Below are 23,565 nucleotides of genomic sequence, written 5' to 3' on the forward strand. Positions count from 1 at the left end.
CATCTTGATACTAGCACCCGTGGGCATACAGTCACCACGGCAGTCCCATTAAATACGTGTTCGGATATATCGAAGAAAAATCGCCAAAGGCCTATGCCAACCCAAATCCTCGTCACAAGGACCATTTTCGATGTGTTGCAAAAGCCCACTCATATATCGAAAGGGGGTCTCGCAACTAGGACATTCGTAATCGTACTTTGGATCATCACAGCGATAGTTCCGGTACTGGTGACAGTGGCATGCGAGGTCATCGACGACCTGGCAGTCGACTTCAGATGGGCATGTTCCAGCTTCGAGGTGCAACACCATGGCCGAGTTGGTTGCAAATTGGCGATTGCATCCCAAGCACTTGATGTCCTTGGCCGCGTGGATGATCTTGTGCTATTGTCCATGTGAGTTACTGCTCCAGCCTTGCCATCAACGACTCCGCGACAAACATTGTTGAGGTTGGACGGTGAAGTGAAGCGCTGCCCACATGTGACGCAGAGGTTATGTTCGTCTACGTTGTGTTGCTCGAGAAGCCAATCGCTGTCAAAGATTTGGTCGCATCTTATGCAAAAGTGGTGATCATCTTCGAGGTGGTCATCGAGGTCATCCGCGTCTTCATAGTCTCGGACACCGCATAGGTGACAGATATTGTGTCGGGAAGAATCTCGCATATGCTGTTCTTTGGCGGCCTGAGAACGAAAATCTCTGTCACATCGGACACACTCGTAGAACTGGTATGATCCCATCTCGTTTGTTGTTCAACGCTGCAGCTGCGTCTGAAGGGGTTGAGGGGAAGGCTTTAATAAAATGGATGGCTGAAGGGTTCGCGGGGTTTGATCACCTGAACAGGTGGCGGACGTTCGTAACCAACGCTGTTGGTGGCTGATTATGCGACGAGCCTGACGGTTATTGGATACCTTTTGATCAACCTAAGTTAGCCCCTCTTTGAAGTACTTTCTATCTTATATTCACTCAATATCCACCACACTCCCGTGGCATCTACGTTGTCTTGGTACAAATTTGTTACGAAGAGCTCATTAAACAACATATTGCCAGTGCAACCCGGTTCTCTCATGACCATTTGCATGCCCTTGAGCATCTGACTCACTTGACCCTTATTCACATGTACATAACATTACATACCTATAATACATCGTCTATGCTTACATGGGCTCTACAACGCCTCATCCAACCCATCATTCGCGTCGTCCTTTATTCGTAGCAGTGAGCTCATGACATATTCGTAACTCATCATCGTGACCGTGGCCGCAGGAACACTCCGCGCCATATTAACCCCCATACCATTATAAAGCGCCCTCCAACCCTCTTCACGGAGTATCGTGTGAAACGTATCGACGATGCCCCGATACTTGGCCTGCAGCACCATGCCGCTGAGGCCTTCACCCCGAAGCCTGGTAAAGCCACCAAGCCCTTCAAGAAACTCAGCTCCGGGAACTGGCCGTCTTTGGGTCTGCAGTCTGGTGCGAATGACCTCATGGGGATATGTGACACCACTGGCTGCGATCTTGGACAGGACTGAGGCGGAAAGGATGCTCACCCACTCTGCTTCATCATCTCGCGAAGCACCCATTCCCTTTCCCGTGAACTTTGTCTTGAGGTATTCATAGGTAGGGAATTGGACCGCCACGTGCGAGAGGCCCAGTAAAGCAGCTCCGAGCCCGGAATAGAAGGCCCCCACGCCCTCAGTCGTGTACATCTTGTATGCGGCATCAAGCGTCGAGTGATAATGCCAGTGTGGCCGATATATACGTTTTTTGCGGAACAGTCGACTTCTACATGGTCGGTAGGCCTGCGACATAAGGCGAACCTTGACTGTCCAGATGGGGTTGGTGACAATTGTTGATGCAGTGCCGGCTGCAATCGATGAGAGGATGTTTACGGAATTTGGTCTTGAAGAAAGATAAGCTGGCTTGAACATCAGCACCTGTATTTGAGACTCCGATGGCCCTGATTTATCTGCGGCTAGGTATGTGTAACTCACGATAAGCTCGGGGCAATGTGACTTTGGAATGTTGGTACACTGTGAACCAGATAGCCCACGTCGGCAGATATCCCAGTAATAGAGGCCCCATCCCCCGGTACATGCCCCTCATCCCCTCTCCCCTCCATATGACCCGTGCCGTCTGGGTAAGACCTCGGTAAAGCTCATGTTTGCGGGATCTACTTGCGAAGCGGACCGGGACAAGGCTACCCTGGGCCTGTAGTCGGATTTTGATGACATCTAGAGGGCAAGTAAATATTCCCGACGCGAAGCCGCCGACTGCGCCTGAGAAAGCATTCAATTGCCCTTGTGTCGCGTTGGTCGCCCACGTTTCCAGCGGTGAGCGAGGGGCTCTGGGTGAGGGCATCGCCACATGAGGACACCAAGATGCTTCACATATAGCTTTAAGACTGCTTTAAACTGGTTGAGGGAGCGTTTGAGGCATGACTATAGGGGATTTGAAAGGCGATTTGAGATCAATTGGCGTCGTGAGATGAGATGATGAGAGAGTGAGATTTTGCTCTTCAGCTGATAACGTGACCCAACTTGACAGGGGTCGACCATTTGTTCCCGTAATTGGCCGACTTGCTCCCAATGCCCCACCTCTTGTGCTAGAATGGCTACCCTAGAGATCCGGGTAAGATCCTGGGATTCTCAGCGCAACTCGGGGAGCAGGTGAGCCTAGAACAGTTGATATCCCCTTCCTAGAGAAGACTGGTGATTTCTTTATATTAGATACTGTCTGAAGCATTTCAATATAGCGTAGTTTCTTGTTTTATCCCCTTGCTGTAACTAATTGATCTCAATAGCTCATCATGGTAGAGTTACTCCATGTACATCCTTGGGTTTCTGTGTTACCGATGAGAAAGTATCAACTGGCGATATAGTTTGTGGTTGACATTGTAGAAATTCTTTCTCCGCGCTGAGGGAGATAAAATAGACTCGAATGATTGCTAGTGAATGGGCAATCCTAGACCATGACCTACTTGTCGGGAAAATGAGAGCTTCCCGTCGTCGTTTGCCAGACTATGGGCCGACCTTGAAATGGGTATTGAACCATGTAATAGCCTGATCCTCTGCCTCTGATGCCTTCTCGGCAAGACCCTCCTTCTCCATGGATGCACGAACGCAGAAGCCATGTCCAGCTCCTGGGTAGATCTTAATCTCACCCCTCGCTGATTCAGGCTTTGACTCGGCGAGGGCCTTCATCTTTCCCGCCGTCTCCACGGGGAACTGACTGTCATTGTCACCCACAGCGACCGAAACTGGCACCGTGACCTTCTCAAAGTCACCAGGGAAGCTTAATCCGCTAGGATGGCCGGTGAATGCTGCGTCAATGATAGGCTTGCCGTCTACCTCAACACCGTGAGATAAGAGAATGGCAAGCTTGCCACCCCAGCAGAAACCAGCTACGCCGACGGGAAGGGTGGAACCCTCTGCTTTTCGAAGCTTCTCAAAAAAGCTCTCGGTGATGGGATAGGTCTTGCCGAATCGGTTACGTATCATGAAAGGTACCACGGCCCAAAGGGCAAGGAGCAAGTTATACCTGTGATAGTGTTAGTGACATCAAGTACAAGACGTGTAAGAGGCGTGCTCACCCTCGCCTGAGCCAATTTCCAGGGGCCATGGCAATGTGCACTCTGTCAAGGGCAGACACGGGAGCAGCATCCCCTGGCATGTCAGTCAAGTGAACCCCCAAAAAAATGGGTATGGCACTCACCGATCATAACGTCTGGCAGGTAGACTTTGTAGTTGCTCTTGTCGGCGTAGTTGTCGGCTAGGAGTCGACAGTTGACAAACTTCCAGCCAAAGGCATCTGGGATGACGACGACTATCCCCTTGACCTCCTTCCCCTCGGATGGCTCGACGACGTAGGTATCGAGATCGTGAAGCTTGATTATCTTGCCTCGAGGCTCGCCATCGTGGACACTTCCCTTGAAGCAATCGGGGCAGGACATTTCAACCGAGCAGAAAGTTTTGTGCTTATTTTTACTAATAATTCCAATTCTTCTAGGGCACTAGGACTCTTTTTAATTAACATGAAATGCTTCTTGGGGTTAACATGAGCGTCACTCGTGGCGGAGATAGGCTAAGTCCGATCCACGGTGCCGACTCGGCGAGGAGGCTGGCTGTTTACGCCTGACCCCCTCTGTTGCTCAGGGCGTCAGCGCCTCATACGAAAATGCGCGGCAAATGAAGCCGAAGGCGCGAGGCCGAGTGTCATATTTGATGTAGTTGTTGGATATGCATAGCTGTGTCGTACGCTACTTACGTCTTAGCGCACACGTAAACCCTTCAAATGCTGACGTCCCCAGTATCTCGGTCCATCTCTTTTGACGCGACGAGGCGAGGTTACAATGCTTATGGATCTTGTGCTATGCGTCAGTGAGTAGTTGAAAGCCGCGCATTGCAAGTAGATTAGTATTGAACGGCGCTTGCTTCTGACCCCGGACTCTTGTTTGCTTGCCGCGCGGTTGTGTCGCCAGCCTCCCTCTGCTGAAATCTATTTTTGTAAGGACACAATGCATAGGCGCAATGGAGGCAAAGGAGCGTTCTACCGGATGATTAGATCTTGAATCGGAATCCTATTCACCTACGCGACATCCCGAAACCTGAGTACACGACAAAGGAAATGAAGAAGTAGTGATGAACGACGCCAGCCATGTGGAAGGATCAAGATTATCCAAAACTTCATATGCGGGAAAACCTAGATTTGATCAATTCTTTGAGAGGCGATACTGGAAGTTACAAGTAGTCTCGTCAGAGGAGAGGTTCCTATAAGAAGATAAAGATGCGCACTTGGACACGTCGAGACCGTGGTTAACCGTGGTTAGCAGCATTGTACGTTGGAAGCAACCATGGACTCACTCGCAATGTTCCCCACATGTGTCAGTGAGAAAAGGCTTCAATTCATTGGCCTCTTGGTCAACAAGGTCGAAGAGCCACCCATTGCCTCGTCCAATGGACCAGGGTTGCCCCAAGACACTTCATGGGGCTTATCTTGGCCCCCTGTCTCCTCCTAGAATTGCCAGATTGGGGATATACCCGAAGCCAATACCATCTGCCTCTGTATCGCCAAACAGAACCGATTCACTTGATACTGCCTCGGTTAATCTCTGTGCTGTTCACGCCCCCGCAGATCACCCCCAGCCACTCGTGACACATTTATGCTTATCGTCAGAAGATCGCATTGCGTCCCTCCCGTGGCCATGTTTCTCCACCTCCGTGTCTCGGAGTATCTATTCAACGCGATAACACCCCCGTTTTAACAAATGATCACTCTCTCACTCTCTCACTGCTCTTCAATGCTACTCAATCTTTAATCATGCTCGAAAAAGCCGACAGTGAAGCGCCAGAGGGTGCATCTGTGACATATGGTGAGGTCACAGTCCAGACTGTGAAGCCATTCACGACGTTATCTGCCCTTGGCATCGGCTATGGAACCACAAACACCGCAGTTGGCCTTCTGCTCGTTCTCGGTAGCACTCTCCCCATGGGAGGTTCGCCACTGTTCTTCTGGGGCTTCCTGGTCATGGCTCTAGTCGGCTTGGCTACAGCCACCACTCTTGCCGAACTTGCCTCCGCCATGCCTCATCCCGGTGGCCAATACATCTGGGTGAACCGACTGGCGCCACCGCATTCACGGCGGTTTCTTTCCTACATCACTGCAGTCATCAGTTGGCTCGCTGCCGTTGCAACAGGCGCCTCAGCGTGCCTCTCTGTGCCGACTGGTGCTTGCGCCATCATCTCGCTCCTCGACCCCAACTTTGTCTACAAGCGATGGATGGGCTTCGTTGGGTTTCAGCTCCTCAACATTATCACGGTGTGCTGCGCGAGCTTCGAGCATGCACTCCCAAAGATCTCAAAGATCATGCTTTTGTTTAGCTGCGTCACCATAGCAGTCGTCTTCATCACTCTCTTCGCCATGTCTGACGAACACGCTTCTGCTAAAGACTTTTTCACTACCTCAGTCAACGTCTCGGGGTGGCCAAAGGGAGTTGCTTTCATCATTGGAATGAACGGTGCAAACTGGAGCTTCTCATGTCTCGACGTCGCCACGCATCTTGCAGAAGAGATGCCTTCGCCGAGCACGGATATTCCAAAAGCTCTCATTTGGACGATTATTATTGGCTTTACCTCCGGTCTCCTCGTCGTCACGTCAGTTCTTATCAACGTAACCAGCATCGATGGAGCTGCCGATAACTCGGCCGTCGCTCTCTTCTACCGCATCACGGGCAGCAAAGCCGCAGCCGTTGGTCTTTGGGTACCAGTTTTGATCACCACAGCCGGTGCAGTCTGGTCGATTCAGACTTGGCAATCACGCCTTGCCTGGACCATCAGTCGCGAGGCAGGATTCCCTCTTCATCGTCACCTCAGCAAGCTTGCACCGGCGCCGTTCCATACCCCCGTGTGGTCTCTGCTCTGGTCTGCTTCAGGAACCGCCATATTTGGGTGCCTGTATCTGGGCTCAGAGCTCGCCTTTAATTCTCTCATCTCTACAGGCCTTTTGCTCCAATACATTAGCTACAGCATCCCTGTTGTCCTGATGCTGCTACAAGGTCGACCCAACTTTCAGCATGGGCCCTTTTGGTATCCCAGGCTTGGACTTCTTGCAAACGTGGTGATGCTTGCATGGGCGCTGGTTGCATTGGTCTTTTACTGCTTTCCTTATTACCTCCCTGTTGTGGCAGATGGGATGAACTACACCTCTGCCGTCCTTGCTGGCATTGCTATGGCCACTGGGACTCTCTGGTTTGTGTATGCCAACAAGAACTACGAGGTCAAGGAAATTATGGAGGACTGAAGCTTTCTTGACCACGATTTATCTGTTAGCAGCCGGGGACCCAGAGGAGCACATCCTATCTGCTCGGATGAATCTGAGCTATCCGGTTTGGTCAAGCTGGATATCCAATTAATATGAACAGAAGACTTTTGCCTTATTCTATCCTAACCTATTCGAGATGTAACTTTGTAAGACTGACAACTCTTTGCTAAGTTAAGAGGGCTTTATTCCGTGTTCGAGCTGGAAGGCTTTCAACGCATACCAAGGCTTCTCATGAGGCTTTATCGCGACGCCACCTAAGTGGCGGTCTGATGGACAGCTGAAGCATTTTACTACGCCACCACTCGCAGCTGCACAGCCCTGTTCGAGACGCCCTGCCAGCAAAGATGTCACTGGCATGCGACATATAAAATCCTGCTTCCCCTCCCATCCTATTCTTGACCAGAAACCAAGCAACCGAGAGTGACCCCTGAGGCTACGTCACATTTGCATTGAAAACCATCCTGCCAGCAAATTGTCCAATTGTGCTTTCAATTCCAGGCCAAATTCGACCTTTAACCTGTCAAACATGGAACCCATCAGCTTCGCGGTCTCAGTCATCCCATTGTTTCACTCCTGTCTTCAGTATTTTCAGCTCTTCAAGACTGCGGAATCCGCATCCTTGGATGTTCAAATTCTTCTTTTCCAGCTTGACTGCCATCACGAAGATTTGATTATCTGGGGAGAAAAGCATGGTGTTTTCGACGAGATCCAGCCTCGGGTCTCCATGCCGGAAGAAGTTTTCAGCAGATTGGAGACGGCCCTTCGCCTTTTGGAAGCTCTATTCAAAGACACTCATGCTCTTCGTGAACGCTATGGCGTTGTCGAATCAAACGACGGCGGCGAGTCGGCAACAACTGGCCAGGACACGGCTTTTCCAAGCTCAGCGGGATTGCGTCGCCTCAACTGGTTCAGGTCCCAGAAAGCAAACTCTGACAGGGAGCAGTCAGCAAAGCCTTCATTAGGAGTACTACGCAAAACACAATGGGCGATTTACGACAAAGAAAAATTCGAAGGACTTGTCCAGAAGATTGGCGAAGTCGTGGGCCAAGTCGAGAAGATCCTGCCCGTACCGGACGAGTTCCGCAACCAGACAGCTCTCCGCGATATAGTGCCTCTCATCGAGGACCTCGCACGACTGAAGCTGTTCCAAACTGCGAGCGCAAGCATTCGGCCTGCATGGTCGAATGCTGCAAGCGGGTTGATCATCGCTTCAGAGGCTGCATCTGTTCGTGGGCCAGGTACGATTTCGCGCTGGATTGAGCAGGTGGACGACGGCGAGTCACGCCTTGAAGACAACCCATTACCACATCAAATTGCAACAGCATCGACCAACAACGCCAAGACACCCCAAAATAAGCCAAAGGAGCTCAGTTTCGAGATCGAGTACAGGAGCTTGTGGAGCCTGTGGTTCGCCTTCCTCCCAAACTGTCCATCTTCGTCTCTGGGGCTTTCATGCGCTACAAGGTTCCTCGAAATCAATGCAGACTGTCCGGCATTTATCAACGTGGAAGATGCGAAAAAGACATGGGGTCTTGGGCCAAAAATCAAACGAGCTCTCCAGAAAGATCCAGACATTGGGAAATATGCGGAAACACTCGACAAAGTGTCCAACATCAGTTACGAGTTACAGGATAAGGTTGCAGACTTACTCGATCCCATTACCGCCGGACTCCGAGCCCAGTCGACATTGCACATCTACTGCCCCCCCTGCCGGTGCGCTATTCGGACGGCCCTGATCCTTTGTCATCAGGAACTCTCCGGCGGCAAGGCTTGGGTCAGGGTAGACGACAGAATCCCAACCACATGTTGTGACGCACAAGACACGGCCCAGCTGCTACAAAGCTTCATAGAAACCATCAACGCATATGAGCTTGACCAGAAGAATGTCTTCCCGTCAGGGAGTCATCGTGGAGATGTGGAATACATGGACAAAGAATGGATCGAAAATCGCGTCTACACACTCCAGGTGGATCTCTACGCTGGCGAAGCCCATGAGGACCGCTTCAAGAACTTTGAAAGCTGCCTTCGTGACATGGAAAAAGGGGAGGGGATCCATTCGGTTGTCTTAGTGGAAGCGAGCAGTGGGGCTTGGATTCTGCAAACCGCGCCGTTCAGAAAATCTCCTCGGATGCCGAAGCAGACAGAGGTTTACAGTTACCGATGCCCGAAGGTTATATACTCTTGGAATAACCGTTTCGAGGACAAAGGCATTTACCGAGGTACCTTCACTCCTAGTGACCTTGTCTTCCCTCATCAGGACCACGAAACTTCTCGAAAACGTCCGAGACAAGACGAAGGAGATAGCCGGGTTTGAGGCTGTACATACTCTGGCTAAACACTTCCACCTCGATGCCGACACAGGACGCCCGCAAACGGGCCTGCTCAAGCACCTCAGTCCGACCTTAGCATCAACTCAGCTTGGAGAGGCAGGAGTTCATCTCTAGAAATGGAAATGGATTTTGGTGTGCTTGAGTTTCGTCTCCAACTTCTTCCTCATGACGGGCAAGAGGTAGGCTTCATGATAAGGGGGTTAGGAGAGTCGCTTGGCGACTTCGCTGTAGTCGAAAGAGTTGCCGAACCTGGGCACAACGATGTACGGACTCGTCGGAAGCTGATAACAATCCAAAACCATCTGTGATTATGGCTGAGTTTAGAGAGTATGGCAACAAGATATTGCACAAGAACCCTGGTCTTCTCCTTGTCGCTACAGAGGGCGAGTGTTGTGGCATCCGAGTACGTTGGGGGAATTTGGTACTCTTCGAGCAACGTAGCCACTTGCGACTCCCGGGATGTAGCATGTAGTCCCTTACTGTAGTTAAAGCCTGCATCCCATTCTTTGTGCTCGTTTGCTGCGAGATGCTCGACAAGGGCTTTTACGCCAGAGACAAAAAACGACGTGATATCAGTTGCTCAAATGCCCCAATGCCGTCAATAGTAACGTCGCGAACCAGCTCAGCACATTCGTCTCGTGAGTATGCGTGTGTGATGTAGTCCTCAGTACTGTCGGAGATGAAGGCAACGATGAGGCGGTACTTTCTGGAGCTCATCTTGGTACGAGGGTATGTTTAAAAGAGAGCGCATGGCATTCTGTAAGAACAAGTAGAGCTGCAAGAACTGCAGTGCGTGAAAATCGGAATAATGAAGTGTAGGGCTGTGGCCCGAAGCTATCCTCGATAATGAGAACCGGGGGCGAAGGGGTCATATAGCTACCGTTGTGTGGATGTCTTGTACCTCTAGGCAACGCGTCCTCGGCTTGGTTCTATAACTTTCCATCAACACAGTTACTCCCATTGAAATAACAGAATCTGGTCGGAGGGAACTTGGCTGCCTCTCCTATGGCACAGCTGCGGTATCTCACGGTTTGTTCCTAGTCGCAATACCCCATGTCAAACTAATCTCGCATCTCAGGAGTAGGCATACCATAAGACACTACCGGGAATATGTAACAGGATGCCACAGGTATTTCGCGAGACTTTGATACTACAACGAGTGATATATAACCCCCCTCGGACTCGTAGTCCGTTAGGCGATTTGTGTTGTAGTTGACAGATTCAGAGATAGCGAGCTAAATATACTTCCTATTTACCTATCTATAGCCTTGCCATCTTCTCACTAGCAACAGTCTAGACCCTCAGTAGAATATGTTTAACCCAGGGGGTTTTCCTAATCCTCGCCAATCTCTCGCGAGATAGGATGAAATGCATCCTTCTTCTGCTCTATAACTCCGCTTCCCCAAGGATCAGTATCAATCCCAACAATCGGTGTCTTGCACTTCGCCTTCAACGCGGCCTGCGCCTCGTCACTCTCGTATGGAACGCAATCGACCCCGATATCACCATGCATTCCATCGCAAATGATGACAGGCTTTCCACCACAAGGTGTTTCCACGTTGAAATCCTTGAGGGTGATGTTGGAGCAGACGGCGGATTCGCTGGCTGAGCATGATAGACGAGCAACAGCGTTTCCGTATACTCCAGAGGTGTAACCTGTAAAGTTCTCGAAGTGGATGTTTGTAATATCCATACCTGAGGGATACTTGTTGCATTCCTCGGCAGATTTGTTGAAGTAGCACGAGTCCAGGAAGATGCCATAGTCCATTCGCGCAACCCAGAAGTTCCTAAGGCTGGTATTAGTATTGGTTGCAGGCAAAATTGAGTAGGTAGTCTACTTGAAGGTCACGTTGTTGACATATCCTGTGCCAGTCTTTTCACCTGCCCAGACCTTGATACGGGCACCGGAGTACTATTGCACCGGTTAGCTTCTCCGATCGAGGGATAGATGGACCAACTCACATCGCCATTCAGCATCCAAACGTTCTCGATGTGCACGTCATGAACATTGGAAACCTCGCCCTCGTACTGGCCAAGAGAGCCCATGGACTTTAACACAAGTTAGATGGAGGAACTGCTGGGCATTCTACTAGAGCCTTACCTGGCCGTGCGTGCCGTTGCAGTACATGGTGTTGACATAGAGATCAGAGCTGTTGGGCTTGGGCGAAAAACAATCGTCGTCAATGTTGACCCAGGCTCGTTCGATATGAACCGTTGAAGTGTTCATGGTGTTCATAAAATCCGTGTTCTTCGGGATGATGCTGCCGTTGTTGGACAAAGCCGTTGCCACGACGTCAGTGTATCGGATGTTCTTGGAGCTGACGATGAAGTTGTTCCAGCAAGGAGAGTCCTTGAGGTGGATTCCAGAAATCTCCAAGTTCGTCGTATTCTCAGCGTAGAAGAGAATAGGCCGGTAGTACTTGTTGTCGGGGTTCAGAATGCTGGACAAGAGTAAGCTATGATTGGGATGAGGGCAATGAGAGCAACTCACGAGCCTGTTCCAGCCTCGAATTCATTCCACCAACGCTGACTGGGTACTTGTTAGTTTATATTCGCCTTAAATGAGAATTCGACGCACCCCTGGCCCTCAATAACTCCCTCGCCATAGATCTTGATGTTCTTACCTCCCCACTTCCAGAACATGATCGACTTCTGGAAGGGGTGGTACCAGGCATTCTCCTGCCAGTACTCAACGTCGTCCGTAAACTGTTATTATGTTCAGTATATGCGATGCTTGACCGAGAGGAGAATTCTTACCCGAATCTCGCCGTCCAGGTGGATATGAATGTCATTGAGCCCTGTTAAGTCTAAAGCCTTTCCAATGACAAACGTCTTTCCCTTTGGTAGATATAGTGTGCCACCACCATTAGCTTTCAACACACCCCTCTTGAACCTCTCCGACGCATCGTCATGATCGTTCTTAGATGGGCGAATGGTGATGATCTTGCGGTGGCCATGGTGTGGTGGTTTGTAGGGATGTTTATCGCGGAACTCTGACAAGTCGCGAGGGACTCCTGCGGGGAGGCTCACAGCATTGACAAGAGTCAGAGCCAATGCTCCCACAAGATAAAGAGCCCGAAAGGAATGCATGATAGGAATAGGGACGCCGCGTGAGAGACTGGGAATGGAACCAGCTGCCAGACGCAGGAGAGCGAGGTTCATGCATTCACTGACCCCCATCCTTATTTAAATATTCGGTCTTCGATGCATTTCCTTTCCGACCTCGGGATATTCTTGCAGCGACAAGTTGCATCTGCAGCTCGATCCTCATACCACCATGGCCCTCTGTGATCCATACTACGGCGTAATATGGGGTCGCCAAGCCGGCCGGAAAAGTGGTTCACCAGGTTGTCGATGCGGGGAACCGCTGACTCGTCTAGCATGGGATGCGACGATCGTCTTCGCTTTCAGCTAGGTGAGGTAACCATTGGTGGAATTACCTATCGCCATTTTACCTATGTTAGTTGCTCTTTAGGTTTAAGCTTGATCCTGAGGGGTTGAGAAAGACAACGGCCGGAAAAACGGATACGAACAACAGGCCGAGTCCTTTTCCGACATCGGCACATTGTCTTGCTCTGTTCCTATATCCTTGTCTTCTTGTACTTTGCGGTTTTAACTGTCAGTAGCTCACTCAAAAGAGGCCAGGGCGAACGGTTCCATACTAGAGGAGATCAAACCAACATCATGGTGGTGACGTCTGGATATCCTGACTTGATAGATTGCAGTAGAAGGGTGCGAGTCAAGCCCAGATTCCTCGCGCAATATTTCTGCCAGTGAGTTCAAGTCGATATCGTGTCCTATCTTTATGCAATATCTGACCAACCACTTGAAGTGGTAATCGCTGATAATACTGGCGGCGAAAAGTGAACCATGGAGAGCTAGGACAGGCACTTCGACCAATGTCGGCACCTCCGAGTTGATAACAAATCTCTGTCTTTTCGAACATACCTGGTTATCAATGAAGCTCTATGTAGAGTATTGCTTCTTTTTTTGTGCCCACTCGAGCTTTGACCTGTGGCTTGTTCAGAAACACGATCTTCCTGAAGGAAGATCCAGATCTGGTTCCATGTCAAAATGCTAATTCGCTATCATGAATGCCCTTCTATATGTTAACTCAGCAAAATCGACCAAAGGCTAGCCATTTAAGCTAATAATAAAGATGAGTTATAGCATGGTCTTTCAGATGCAATTAAGCTCAATAACCTTGCTGAAAGTATCACGAGGCGCTCCAGGACCGGCTAGGGCAGCCAATGAGGCAGTCAACATCACACCAACTATCGATTAGCTCACCGGGTTTGACAAAATCCGGGCCCGCGGGACTAAGACGGCCCATCTCAACTGTGTATGACTTCATCGACCGAAACACCAACCTCCCTTGACCCGAGATCTCACTTCAGTCTTCCACACTACACTCAGAGACTTTAACCATGGCTACCCTCAATACTGTGGTACCCGCTCTTCCTGTCCTCCTGGGCCTAACTGGTGTTGGGGTGGGCATCTACAGCTTCGTTTCGCCCACCAACGCCATCCGCATGTTTGGACTGCGCGCCCCTTCACCAAGCGATAAGAATCTCCCTTCACCACATGCCGAAGCCTTCCAAAGATCCGCTATATACACCTATGGCATCCGCAACATCGGCGTGGGCCTTGCCAACCTCGGCATCTTTGCGTTCTGGAAGCTGTCTCCGGTGTGTCAGACCAACCCGGCCGCGTCGGATGCTGTGAGACAATGTCTGGGAATTTGCCTCATTTTGGGCACAACTGTTGGACTGGGTGATGCTTGGATTATTCGACAATTCGCCAAGGATGAAGGGGTCCAAGGGGAGGCCAAGACTGAGGCAGCCAAGGCTAGTGTTAGCCACGCTGTCACGGCAGCCGTCATCTTGGCGACAGGCATCTTCTTGGTTCTGTAACGGCTTCGGCTCGATGCAGATAACCTTCTGGGCTGTTTCGCATTATATGTTCCCATCAACTCACCTCCATACAAACCGGCACCATAGAACGCCACCACTCAAAAAATTGATCGGCCGATACCACTCTTCAGCACCTTATCAACAAAATTGTAATTCACAGCTGTTTGTTCGAGCTTTATCTTCTTCTAAGTGCAATTATTATAAGTCAAGGCATTGAAATTGAAATTGTTGCATCTCTACATATTAAAGAGTTTTGCACTATGCTAGAAGGCTGCCGTTCTAGTCTTCTACTGCTTCCTGTGCAGGCCACCCGTATCGCCAGTGTCATGGATGGCATTGGGCACAGCCCTCTCCACACTCTCAGGCAGCTTCTCCTGCAGCTTCTGAGGAACAATGGAAGCCTCACCTCCTCCCTTGGCGTGCGACTTGTTGGTGGACTGCCTAGGCTCGGAACCAGTAGGATGGATCTTGCAAGTATCAGTGCATTGTACTTGGCACATCTGACGAGTAACTTACAGCCTCGGGAAGCTTCTCCTCAAGATTCTGGGGTGCCTTTCGCTGCACGGCTGTGGGAACCTTGGAATCGCCTGTGGCATGGGACATGCCCTGGCCGCGCTCGTTCTCCATTGGCATCATTCCAGACATGGCAGGTGATGTTTTGTAGTATGTGCGAGAGTTTTGATACTTGAGATGGGAATTGGGTAGTGTTGTTGGAGTTGGTTGATGCAAAGAGCGCAAAACTCGGGGCTGTAGATGGCGGGGTTTATATCTTTTGCTGCTCAAAGGCTTCTGCTAGACTGGGGAGGATTGGTGGAATAGTAGACGTCATGACTTAATCGTGATCTAAGAGAACGCGTAGAGCCGCGCTGTTGCTATAGTGCAATGCTGCACACGTAAGCCCCGTGTCTTGAGAGGCATTCCTCAGCATTCTTGTCTCGCATCGCCGGTCCTGGGAAGATCGAGAAACCCAAGTAAGCATAACGCCATTAATAGAGTCCGTTCCAAGCCGTTTTGGTCACTGTGCAACGGCTTAATTCGACCCGATCGACGGATAGACCGTCACCACTGGGGAAGCCATTAGTCGATGACGTCTTCTATTCTAGAGCATCAGGGGCGGAAGGTTGTCTTGCGAGCAGTGTATGAGTCATTGGCATTGATAATTCACCGTGGAAATGTTACCTTGTTTCATTTTCCCATTACAGTCTCGACAGGCCCCAATCTCCAAGCCTAGAGCCCGTGGTTGTTACAGTTAGCAGGTCTGTTATCAAGCCAAGGTCAATGACGATGTGGCTTGTTTCCACTACCTACACTAAGACCTTCTGTAAAGGATTTACTAAAGCCGATATGGTCGCGATTTGTGCATAGTCCTTCAATGAGTATGGGCGTATCTTTGCAGGCAAACTTTTGCGAGTGCGAATGCGAAATGTGAACACCCGCCAACACAACGAGGCGCAATTCGCGTCAGCAGCGTCACTAATCAGATACACATCTGCGAAGTGCATGTATGACCTATGTTGACTCGGTACTTGTTGAAACGTATCGTTCACTTTTGCCTCTGGCATAGCGGTCTATTCTGTTCCACAGCAGCATTTCTTATGCGCAACGCCCACAACGCCCACAACGCCCACAACGCCCAGCAGTGAATCCGTCCTCAGACAGCCGGAGGGCGATTGTATTGGGTGTCAGGCTCTTAGCCCAACCACTATCACAGTTTATGAATTTGTGTCGTCGTCTTTCGCGGTTCTTTCTCCAGCGTTACGGATGAAACTGAAGTGTCTAGGAAGGCCATTACTCCCAAGCCCACACAGCTTGCAATCAACATTATGTCCTGATCCACATCTAAAGATACGTTATTTCAAATTCATAGGGCCGGCTGTAGCCGGGATAAACTTTCTATAGTATGGGATACTGACTTCACATTGTATCTTTTTGGTTTTACCTTCTAACGTAAATCTCAACTTGGATACCATACTAGATCGCGCCCTTTCGTGCGATGGTCTCTTCCACGCAAAATCAGCATGGAAAGTGTTGATGCCCAACATATCCGTCCCAAGATGTAGTTTTCACGCATGCTTACAGCGCAGATGCAGCCTCACAGTGGCGTTGGTATCCTCTAATCAACATCGCGCTGCCAGGTTGCCTCTACGTCCAATCATAACCTCCCCAGTTGCACTTCTCGCCTCATTTTCAAGCAACCCCTCATTTTGTATCAGCTGCTTTATTTTGACTGCAATTTTGCTGCAACTACAAAAGCACCATTCAGTCTTCAGTGAAGCAAGCACACCTCGATCTCACCTCACTCCCTCATCATAGCAAAAAGCCACTGATATCCTCCATTGATACTCTCCATCAAATATATTCCCACAGAAATGGATTTTGAAGAAGAGGACAAAGAGAATGTGTGAGTTTCACTCCCTAGGATAATCGACTGATACCCCGACTGACGGGTTTCACTCGCCCGATTAGGGAAGCAACAACGAATTAGTAGACGGCTGAGGTATTCTTACCTCTAGTCCTCATAGAGTTGGCTGGTGTTGGCTGAGAAACAGCCCATTCACAGACAGGGATCTGGGTCAATCACAGTAGCTCAAGAGACGAGATTGAGTGACAGGAGAATCTTTCATGTGGCTAGCCGTAGACATAGTTGGGAATATGTTCAACGTTGATTCTTATCCACGTAGCATCTTCCATGCATTTGAGCGTTGCGCTCAAGATAATTAGTGTCTCAAGACTGTACTATCCATTTGCCCACTCATCCATTAACTTCCCCATTTCCCAGCAGCAAACACCCTTTCTAATGCGGTTGACTGCCCGGTGCCCCCGGATTTAAATGCGGATTCAGTGGCAGTTCATGTACAGGCGGTACCGTGCTTCCCGGCAACTCAGGCTGCTGCCATCCAGTCAAGGGCAATTCGTGGACAGGGGGCGATGCGTATGGAGGCAATCCGGACTGTGGGTGATGCTGAGGGGGTAGTTCATAGACCGGAGATGAAGCTGTGGTTACTCCCATATGGCTAGTATCCTTCTCGAGTGTTCCATAGGCCGCCGCTCCGGCTTGAGGATAAGTCCCAACTGGCTGAGGTTGAGGCTGAAAGTGGGGAGGATTCGAACCAGCAGGGAGCTCATTTATGCCATTCGTCAAAGTTGGCGCTGTCGGTGGTGCAGCTGGCGGGTTCTTCTTTCGGCGGAGACGGTAGAGGATACCTCCTATTAGTGCCGCGGCGGCGGGGAGTCCTACGCCGAGACCAGCACCAAGGCCGGCTTTCGAGCTATGATGTATCTTGTGGTGGCTGCTGGAAGACCCGTAGTCGCTTCCCGAGCTGTTCTCGGAAGAACTTCCACCGGCCCCTGTGTTGCTATCGGAGGATGTACCGCTCGATTCTGTTGGGAGAGAAATTCCGTCGGCGCTCGTCGCTTTCCCCGTTGCTGTTCGTTTCGTCAGTCACAGCTTGCCCAGAATGCCAACCACCCTTTCAGTTGTACCTGACGATGAAGTATTTGTAGAACATCCCAGCCCGGACGGCATCGTGACGCCCATACTCTTGCATAGAGATCTTGCGTAAGCCTCGGCGCTTTCACGGTCGCTATCAGAGCAGGCCTCGTGCAGACAACAGATCATGGTGTCGAGGAATGTGGCATCTTGGCAGATACACTTGATGTCTAAATCGCTGCATGTCGTGTTCGCTGATGGCGAGTCGCCGTCGAAAGTGGTGAAGCAAGATGACTGCAGCACCGCAGAGTGTTAGCGGATGTGGCCGACTGTTGAGCAAGTTCGGGGAGCTTACCGCGCACGATGGAAGTACTGGCAATGCATCTTGAGCCTCTGCAAAGGTTATCAAGAGGCACGCTGCCAATAGCAACACTGTCTTCCTTGCGAGTGTCATTTTGAGTCAAACCCAAGATGCCAAGCATCCAGGGGTCCTTGACGGCGCGCTACCCCATCTTTAAACAACTGGCAGGCTGCCCGTTTCTGCAAGGAAAACGCCCAATTTGGCCTTAGTGAAACAAGCTGAACACACGGCATCGATAACCCGGGGAGACGACCTGCAGGCTGTATGATGGGGTTGAGATCTGCCTCGCTCTGATAGGCTCAGGGGTGGAATTCCTCGGATATGGGTGCCGGGTTGAGCCCAATCGCCACGATCATGGTCTCTAGCGCCAGCCAGATCAGCCTCATTTAACAGCCGCAGGGGTCTCGAGAAAGCCCATGAATGCCGCTTTTCCGGGAACTAACTGCAGCTGAGTTTAGCCGCATTTTTATGGCCGAAAGGGCGGAATCAGGGCCGTCACTTGATCAAGGGTCTTAAGATAACCACAGGTTGCCTATACGATGTAATTACGACTCATAATTTTAATCCTATTCTTCAGTTATGGTCAGGCATGCCCTTTCAGAAGATATATGAATCCTAATTGACACTATAATATTATCATAATTAATAATACAATAAATATAAAGAATAGGTATGAATATCAACTGTTGGTGGTTGAAAAGGATTCCCAGGTCAGGGTACCACGTGGTCCAAGCGCTTGCCCTTTGGGTTAGGAGAGAGGGGAAAGAGCCTTACGAGGCACCCGAGCCCCGTCTGCTGCGTCTACATTACCTGATGTTAATTGTCTACTGACGTTCCTGTGTAAGGTAGCTATCAAGTGCTTATGGTGCACCGTCTTGCGGCTGCTTCATCATGGAAGTCGCTCTCACGTTTGGCAGTCTGGGCGATATCATTGCCATCTGCCAGGTTGCCGTCCAGCTGGGACGTGCCATCGGTGTTGGAAGCGGGGTCGTTGGCGAGAGCGCCAAAGAATACCAGGATTTCGGTGAGGACCTGGATGCCTTTGTCCGCATCCTGATGCAGGTTGGTCTGAATGCGTCTCTACACTCTAATGAGGGAGTTTGACAATGCGATCCCGCAGGTTGTGGCGACGTACCAGCAGCACGAGTTTTCGCCCTATCTAGACGGCCTTGACAATGCTGCCAAGTCCGTCATCGATCAGTGCGGATCTCTTATTCAAGACACCCTGGAACATATCCAACCGAAATACCATGAGAGTCTCCGTGTTGGGGGGTCTGGCAAGAAGATTAATGATATATATAGGAAGATTGAGTGGTCGATGAGGGAGAAAGACCGGCTGCGGTATACCCGGGAAAAGTTGCAAGATGGCGTCCAGAGGCTTTCACTTCTGACCACCCTCGCTGCCAGGTTAGTTTGTAGAGTGGAATCACATCACAAGGTAGTTGAACTGCCATGCTAACTCATGAGCTCTCCCTAGGAAATCCGCCCGAGTTGACAATGCCACCCTATGTAGTCGAATCGAAGAAATCCGACAGCTAGTGTCTGACACCAGCCAAAGTCGCGAGGAGATATTTGAACTTCTGCGAGTCCAGAGCAGAGCGAGTGAGAACCAAGCTGAAAAGCTCGAGGATATGAGCCAGCAGCTTGTGACACAGGAGAAGAGCAGCCGGGACATTCTAGGGCTGGCCAAGGACACGTTCTACGGCATGCTTGAAGTAAAAGCCCTCCTCGTTCAGATCTCCCAAACTGTTATCAATCTACAGGTCATAGCGTCTAACTCCATGTTCCTTCGTCCACTGGACCCGACTAAGGAGCTTCCCGTCATCCTAGAGGATGCCCTTGGAAACGAGCTTCCAATCCCAGCTCAATGGCTGGATTCATTAGAATGGGAAGTATGCATGTGCCCTTCCTTCTAAGTCCTGTGAATTTCTATGTTTAACTTCCCTAGGTCCTTTATGGCTTGCTTAAAGGCCACTTCAAAGGCCGTAACGGCTATGATATGGTGCTGAAGCGAGAATACGCCCTCGAAGAGAGTTCATCAGGACGAGATCTTGATACAGATCGGCCTCTTTACTTTTGCCTTCGAAGAGGGATGAAGATTAACATGAGCATGATATTCAACGCCTCTACCGTCGTCACTGGCGCTTGTCCACGATGCAATAAAGTGACAGATGTGCCGGAAGATGTCACTGTCCAATGGTAAGTAAGTCACAAAGTCATTCGATATAGGCGTGAGACTTAACCCATCCAGCACGAGTTCTGACTGCGGGATGTGGTTCCGCACGCAGAAGGTTGTTATCGAGGCCTCAGAAATTTCGGATTCATTGCAAGTCACTGGTGTCAAATCTGCGCCCATCGGCCAGATAGTGACAAGCGTTCCCGTCCAGCCTGCCGATTTCCAAAGAGTGCGACTTCTTCGCCAAGAAACCCCTGAATTTCAAAACACATCCCCTAGTGACGAGATGTACAATATTGAAATGGATGAGCGTAGGAATGAACGAAGACACCAGCCTGCCAGGGCCTTCCAAATCGGTAACAAAGTATGTTGATTTCTCCATGCTGTTTATGTGCCGCTGTGTATTAACGCACTGCTAGATTATCATTGAAGACGGGGATGGCGAGGTCATCAAGACCTACGAGCTACCTACGAGCAAGGACCACAACACCGACGATAGCAAAAGTTCAGCTGCAAGTAGCGAAGCTAACTTTGGAGGAGTATTTGGAAGAGCTGTGGCGAGTGAGTCGGTAACAAAGGAGTCAGTCGTCGCAGAGACCGAGGCAGCGGACGATAAGGACACCATTGGCGGTGTCGATCGGCGCATGACCAAGGATGAGTTCATCCACGAGGTGGAAAAGTTGGATTCCAAAGCCAACGCCTCCCCTGAGCTATAGAACGAACTCTGTTGAGTGGCGGCGATAAGCTTCATAGCATGCGTGTTGTTGCAAATGACAATGCATCACGGGAGCTGCTTTTGAGTAAAGGTTGGGTGACTTTTCTAGTTGAGTGACGAGCTTAGGAAGTTGGAGATGAAAAGAGATTCAAATATCGGTTTCTTTACTAGGCTTTCGTAATCACCATTTCGAATTAATACCCGGATTAGCTCGACGGCCTGGCCTTTTGAAGTAGAGAAATGGATGCGGGTGCCTGACCCGAGGTCATGTGTATTTCAATGCGGACCGTAGCTTGATCTATGTATGTTGTGATAGTCTGATAGATCAGCCTGAAATTCAACAAATTGGTCCGCTGTATCTAATTCGGTTGGCATCCCTGGTAGCTACCTTAGAAAGCTGTGCGCCCAGTCTTGACAGTCTTGATGATCCCCTTCTCCGCCAGCTTCTCCACCAGGTCCAGCAACATATTATCACAACCAGGATACGCCATGGGATCCATCACAATGGGCAACTTCTCGGTTTGCAAGTTGATGACGCTCTTGTAGTCGACCTGGCCAATGGGGATTCCAATCTGCGGAGTCGAGAGAAGTGGTGAGAGAAGCAGAGGGTTCAGCCACTGCTTGGGATCCGTCATGTAAAGGAAACCAGCACCTTCTTTGTGGTTGAGGAACTCCCCGCAGTAGGGCTTCGAGGAACACGGGGGTCCAGACGTCGTCTTCTCCATACTTGTCGAGGAGGCTTGTGAGGACCTTGGCGGTAATGTTTGTTTCATCGGTGATGAAAGTTGTCAAGGCTCTAGAAGAACTTCCAACAAAAGCAGAGCAGTGCCACGTAGCGGCAGCATCGTCCGAGACATAATAGCTCAGATTGCCGAAATGCAGCACCGAAGACGTTGCCCCAAGGCCAGCGGGGGCTGAGGCAGTGGCTGCCGTGCACAGGCACCCGAGGGTTGACAGAAGCACCAACTTACTGGATAACATAGCTACGAAGTTGAGGTAAAGCTGCTGAACGGTGTGAGGAATGCTCAACGGGGGCGAATGGCTGCAGCTTAAATAGAGGCCCCAGATCAACCTCACTTGTTTGGCTTTGACTCTAGATCACCACTGTGGTGAAAGATAGCTGAACCACCTAGCTATCCGGGTTAGGATATCTGGACCCGCTCCTTGTGCCGCCTGTTATCTCCAGCAGGCGATTCATCTGTATTTTCATGATGATAGGAAACATGTTCATTACCGTTATGTAATTTCTCTCCTACTAACCATGACATTACGGACGTGTGCCGTTATCTCTCCCGTCTTGTAGAAGAGCTCCTAATGAGGCTACCGGAGGATTGTGGCCAGACTCGGAAACGTCACCGTTATCTCAGGCTAAGCTTCGGGTATGAGCGATCTCGAAGAGCTTATAGTCAACATACCAGCCTAGTCTTAGTCACTCCCTGGCTCCTTGTCCTGGCTAAGCGATCCTGGCTATCCTCAGCAGTGGATACACCTTCTAGGCCATGCGTATTCTAGCCACTCTGGCAGTAGCCGAGGTATAGGGGTTGGGGGTAGAGAGATGCTTGGGTTCATCCATGACTCGAGTACAGGGTCCTCGTCACTGGCAAGATACGATAGGTTCAATCCCGATGGCTCTCCTCCGCAAGGGCCGCAACGCGAACGTCAAGAAGGCCGCACATGCCGCAAACGCCTATCATCTCCCCAGAGTCCGATAGAGTGGGACAGCCGAGTGCCTCAATAACATGCGTGCAGAGAATTCATGCTCATCTTCTATCCTTAATTAACCTGGCTACGCCCACGAACTATCTGATGCTATCCCGTCCTACAGCGCACCCGCCTTGGACAGCTCAGACACATCCTAAATCACCAAGGTTTAGCAATATAACTTCATTCCAGGTCTAATTTGACTTACCATAAACACATAGAATGCCAGTCTCGGCTTGGAATCCTCGCCTTTCTCGAGGATGGCCCTGACGGCGTAATTTCCCTCCGAGATCTGCGTGTTTAAGTGGCCAATGGTGACACGGCGGTAGAGAATGACCTCGTTCGAGTCGGGGCTCAGAGAAAAGATCTTGCGGGGGATGTTCTTGCAGGATTTCATGTAGTCAAAGGCATGCTCACGCCGAGCTCCGATCTCTAGATATCCACCTCGCCAGTAAAAAAGGGGGGAATAAATGAATCCAGGCTTACCAGCGGCACCACAAGTCGGTTCTGCACCGCCACGAATGAAGACGGCATCAGGTGTGTACTGGTCGACATAATTCTCCTGTTCGGTGGGGTTGTCGGTGGTGATGTAGAACTCCTCGAAGAAACGGACGATGTCGCTGCTCAGAGCAGGGATGCGGCTTGGATGGTGCACTCGGGATTGGACATGGCGGTAGGTATTTGCGAAGTTATATTGCAGGCGAGAATTCAAGATACAATGGCTAATACAGCAGTTCTATACCTACGATTGATACGATGTCTTTATATCATGGCCATCCTTCACCGCAGCATCATCCAAGCCACCACGCCGACAACATGAAGCTCTCATCTCGGAGACTTATCTGACTCGGAATCCACAGTCCGGATTCCAAGTCAAGCCGAGAATCCTATGACGCCATATCCGGCCATATAAAGGCTCATTTAATTCAAACCGATTGACTAGGTGCTGAGTGCGCCTCCGTCGATGCTTGCTAGCGTAGGGCCTGTTTCGCTGCCGAGTATCGGGCTGCCGTTGCATTTATAATCCGACTTGAATCATACGGTTCCCCGTAAAGCTAATCATGAAAAGATTTTAAAATAGTCTGTTTTTAGCACATAGAATTCCTAAAATACTTGAGAATACC

At 50.3% G+C, this 23,565-nt stretch overlaps 9 protein-coding genes across 9 annotated transcripts; 3 read left to right on the plus strand and 6 right to left on the minus strand.

The window, feature by feature from the left end:
- Positions 1 to 48: 48 nt before the first annotated feature.
- Positions 49 to 734, minus strand: NCS57_01310300 (C2H2-type domain-containing protein; the record flags this gene model as incomplete). The annotated part of the gene is made up of 2 exons (XM_053062752.1): positions 49 to 381; positions 438 to 734. The coding sequence occupies 2 exons, from the start codon at positions 732 to 734 to the stop codon at positions 49 to 51; spliced, it is 630 nt and encodes a 209-aa protein (XP_052907647.1).
- A 428-nt stretch (positions 735 to 1,162) lies between these two features.
- NCS57_01310400 (uncharacterized protein) lies at positions 1,163 to 1,879 on the minus strand (the record flags this gene model as incomplete). Its single annotated transcript, XM_053062753.1, has 1 exon — positions 1,163 to 1,879. Exon 1 carries the CDS (start codon positions 1,805 to 1,807, stop codon positions 1,163 to 1,165), a length of 645 nt encoding a protein of 214 aa, XP_052907648.1. The 5' UTR covers positions 1,808 to 1,879.
- Positions 1,880 to 3,016: 1,137 nt separating this feature from the next.
- Positions 3,017 to 3,969, minus strand: NCS57_01310500 (DLH domain-containing protein; the record flags this gene model as incomplete). The annotated part of the gene is made up of 3 exons (XM_053062754.1): positions 3,711 to 3,969; positions 3,589 to 3,661; positions 3,017 to 3,536 (listed from the first exon to the last, which is right to left on the minus strand). The coding sequence occupies exons 1-3, from the start codon at positions 3,946 to 3,948 to the stop codon at positions 3,017 to 3,019; spliced, it is 831 nt and encodes a 276-aa protein (XP_052907649.1). The 5' UTR covers positions 3,949 to 3,969.
- A 1,346-nt stretch (positions 3,970 to 5,315) lies between these two features.
- Positions 5,316 to 6,794, plus strand: NCS57_01310600 (uncharacterized protein; the record flags this gene model as incomplete). The annotated part of the gene is made up of 1 exon (XM_053062755.1): positions 5,316 to 6,794. The coding sequence occupies one exon, from the start codon at positions 5,316 to 5,318 to the stop codon at positions 6,792 to 6,794; it is 1,479 nt and encodes a 492-aa protein (XP_052907650.1).
- A 3,684-nt stretch (positions 6,795 to 10,478) lies between these two features.
- NCS57_01310700 (uncharacterized protein) lies at positions 10,479 to 12,235 on the minus strand (the record flags this gene model as incomplete). Its single annotated transcript, XM_053062756.1, has 7 exons — positions 10,479 to 10,932; positions 10,984 to 11,057; positions 11,108 to 11,194; positions 11,247 to 11,586; positions 11,637 to 11,675; positions 11,724 to 11,851; positions 11,903 to 12,235. The coding sequence occupies 7 exons, from the start codon at positions 12,233 to 12,235 to the stop codon at positions 10,479 to 10,481; spliced, it is 1,455 nt and encodes a 484-aa protein (XP_052907651.1).
- Positions 12,236 to 13,572: 1,337 nt separating this feature from the next.
- On the plus strand, positions 13,573 to 14,058 carry NCS57_01310800 (uncharacterized protein; the record flags this gene model as incomplete). The annotated part of the gene is made up of 1 exon (XM_053062757.1): positions 13,573 to 14,058. The coding sequence occupies one exon, from the start codon at positions 13,573 to 13,575 to the stop codon at positions 14,056 to 14,058; it is 486 nt and encodes a 161-aa protein (XP_052907652.1).
- A 287-nt stretch (positions 14,059 to 14,345) lies between these two features.
- Positions 14,346 to 14,850, minus strand: NCS57_01310900 (uncharacterized protein; the record flags this gene model as incomplete). Its single annotated transcript, XM_053062758.1, has 2 exons — positions 14,575 to 14,850; positions 14,346 to 14,525 (listed from the first exon to the last, which is right to left on the minus strand). Exons 1-2 carry the CDS (start codon positions 14,701 to 14,703, stop codon positions 14,346 to 14,348), a joined length of 309 nt encoding a protein of 102 aa, XP_052907653.1. The 5' UTR covers positions 14,704 to 14,850.
- A 2,002-nt stretch (positions 14,851 to 16,852) lies between these two features.
- On the minus strand, positions 16,853 to 17,942 carry NCS57_01311000 (CFEM domain-containing protein; the record flags this gene model as incomplete). The annotated part of the gene is made up of 3 exons (XM_053062759.1): positions 16,853 to 17,484; positions 17,599 to 17,782; positions 17,844 to 17,942. The coding sequence occupies 3 exons, from the start codon at positions 17,940 to 17,942 to the stop codon at positions 16,853 to 16,855; spliced, it is 915 nt and encodes a 304-aa protein (XP_052907654.1).
- A 798-nt stretch (positions 17,943 to 18,740) lies between these two features.
- Positions 18,741 to 20,741, plus strand: NCS57_01311100 (Nha1-C domain-containing protein; the record flags this gene model as incomplete). The annotated part of the gene is made up of 6 exons (XM_053062760.1): positions 18,741 to 18,911; positions 18,970 to 19,256; positions 19,327 to 19,741; positions 19,798 to 20,048; positions 20,101 to 20,389; positions 20,445 to 20,741. 6 exons carry the CDS (start codon positions 18,741 to 18,743, stop codon positions 20,739 to 20,741), a joined length of 1,710 nt encoding a protein of 569 aa, XP_052907655.1.
- Between the last annotated feature and the right edge of the window lie 2,824 nt (positions 20,742 to 23,565).

The sequence above is a fragment of the Fusarium keratoplasticum genome, chromosome 11, assembly GCF_025433545.1.
Source record: "Fusarium keratoplasticum isolate Fu6.1 chromosome 11, whole genome shotgun sequence".
NCBI classification, from domain to species: domain Eukaryota; kingdom Fungi; phylum Ascomycota; class Sordariomycetes; order Hypocreales; family Nectriaceae; genus Fusarium; species Fusarium keratoplasticum.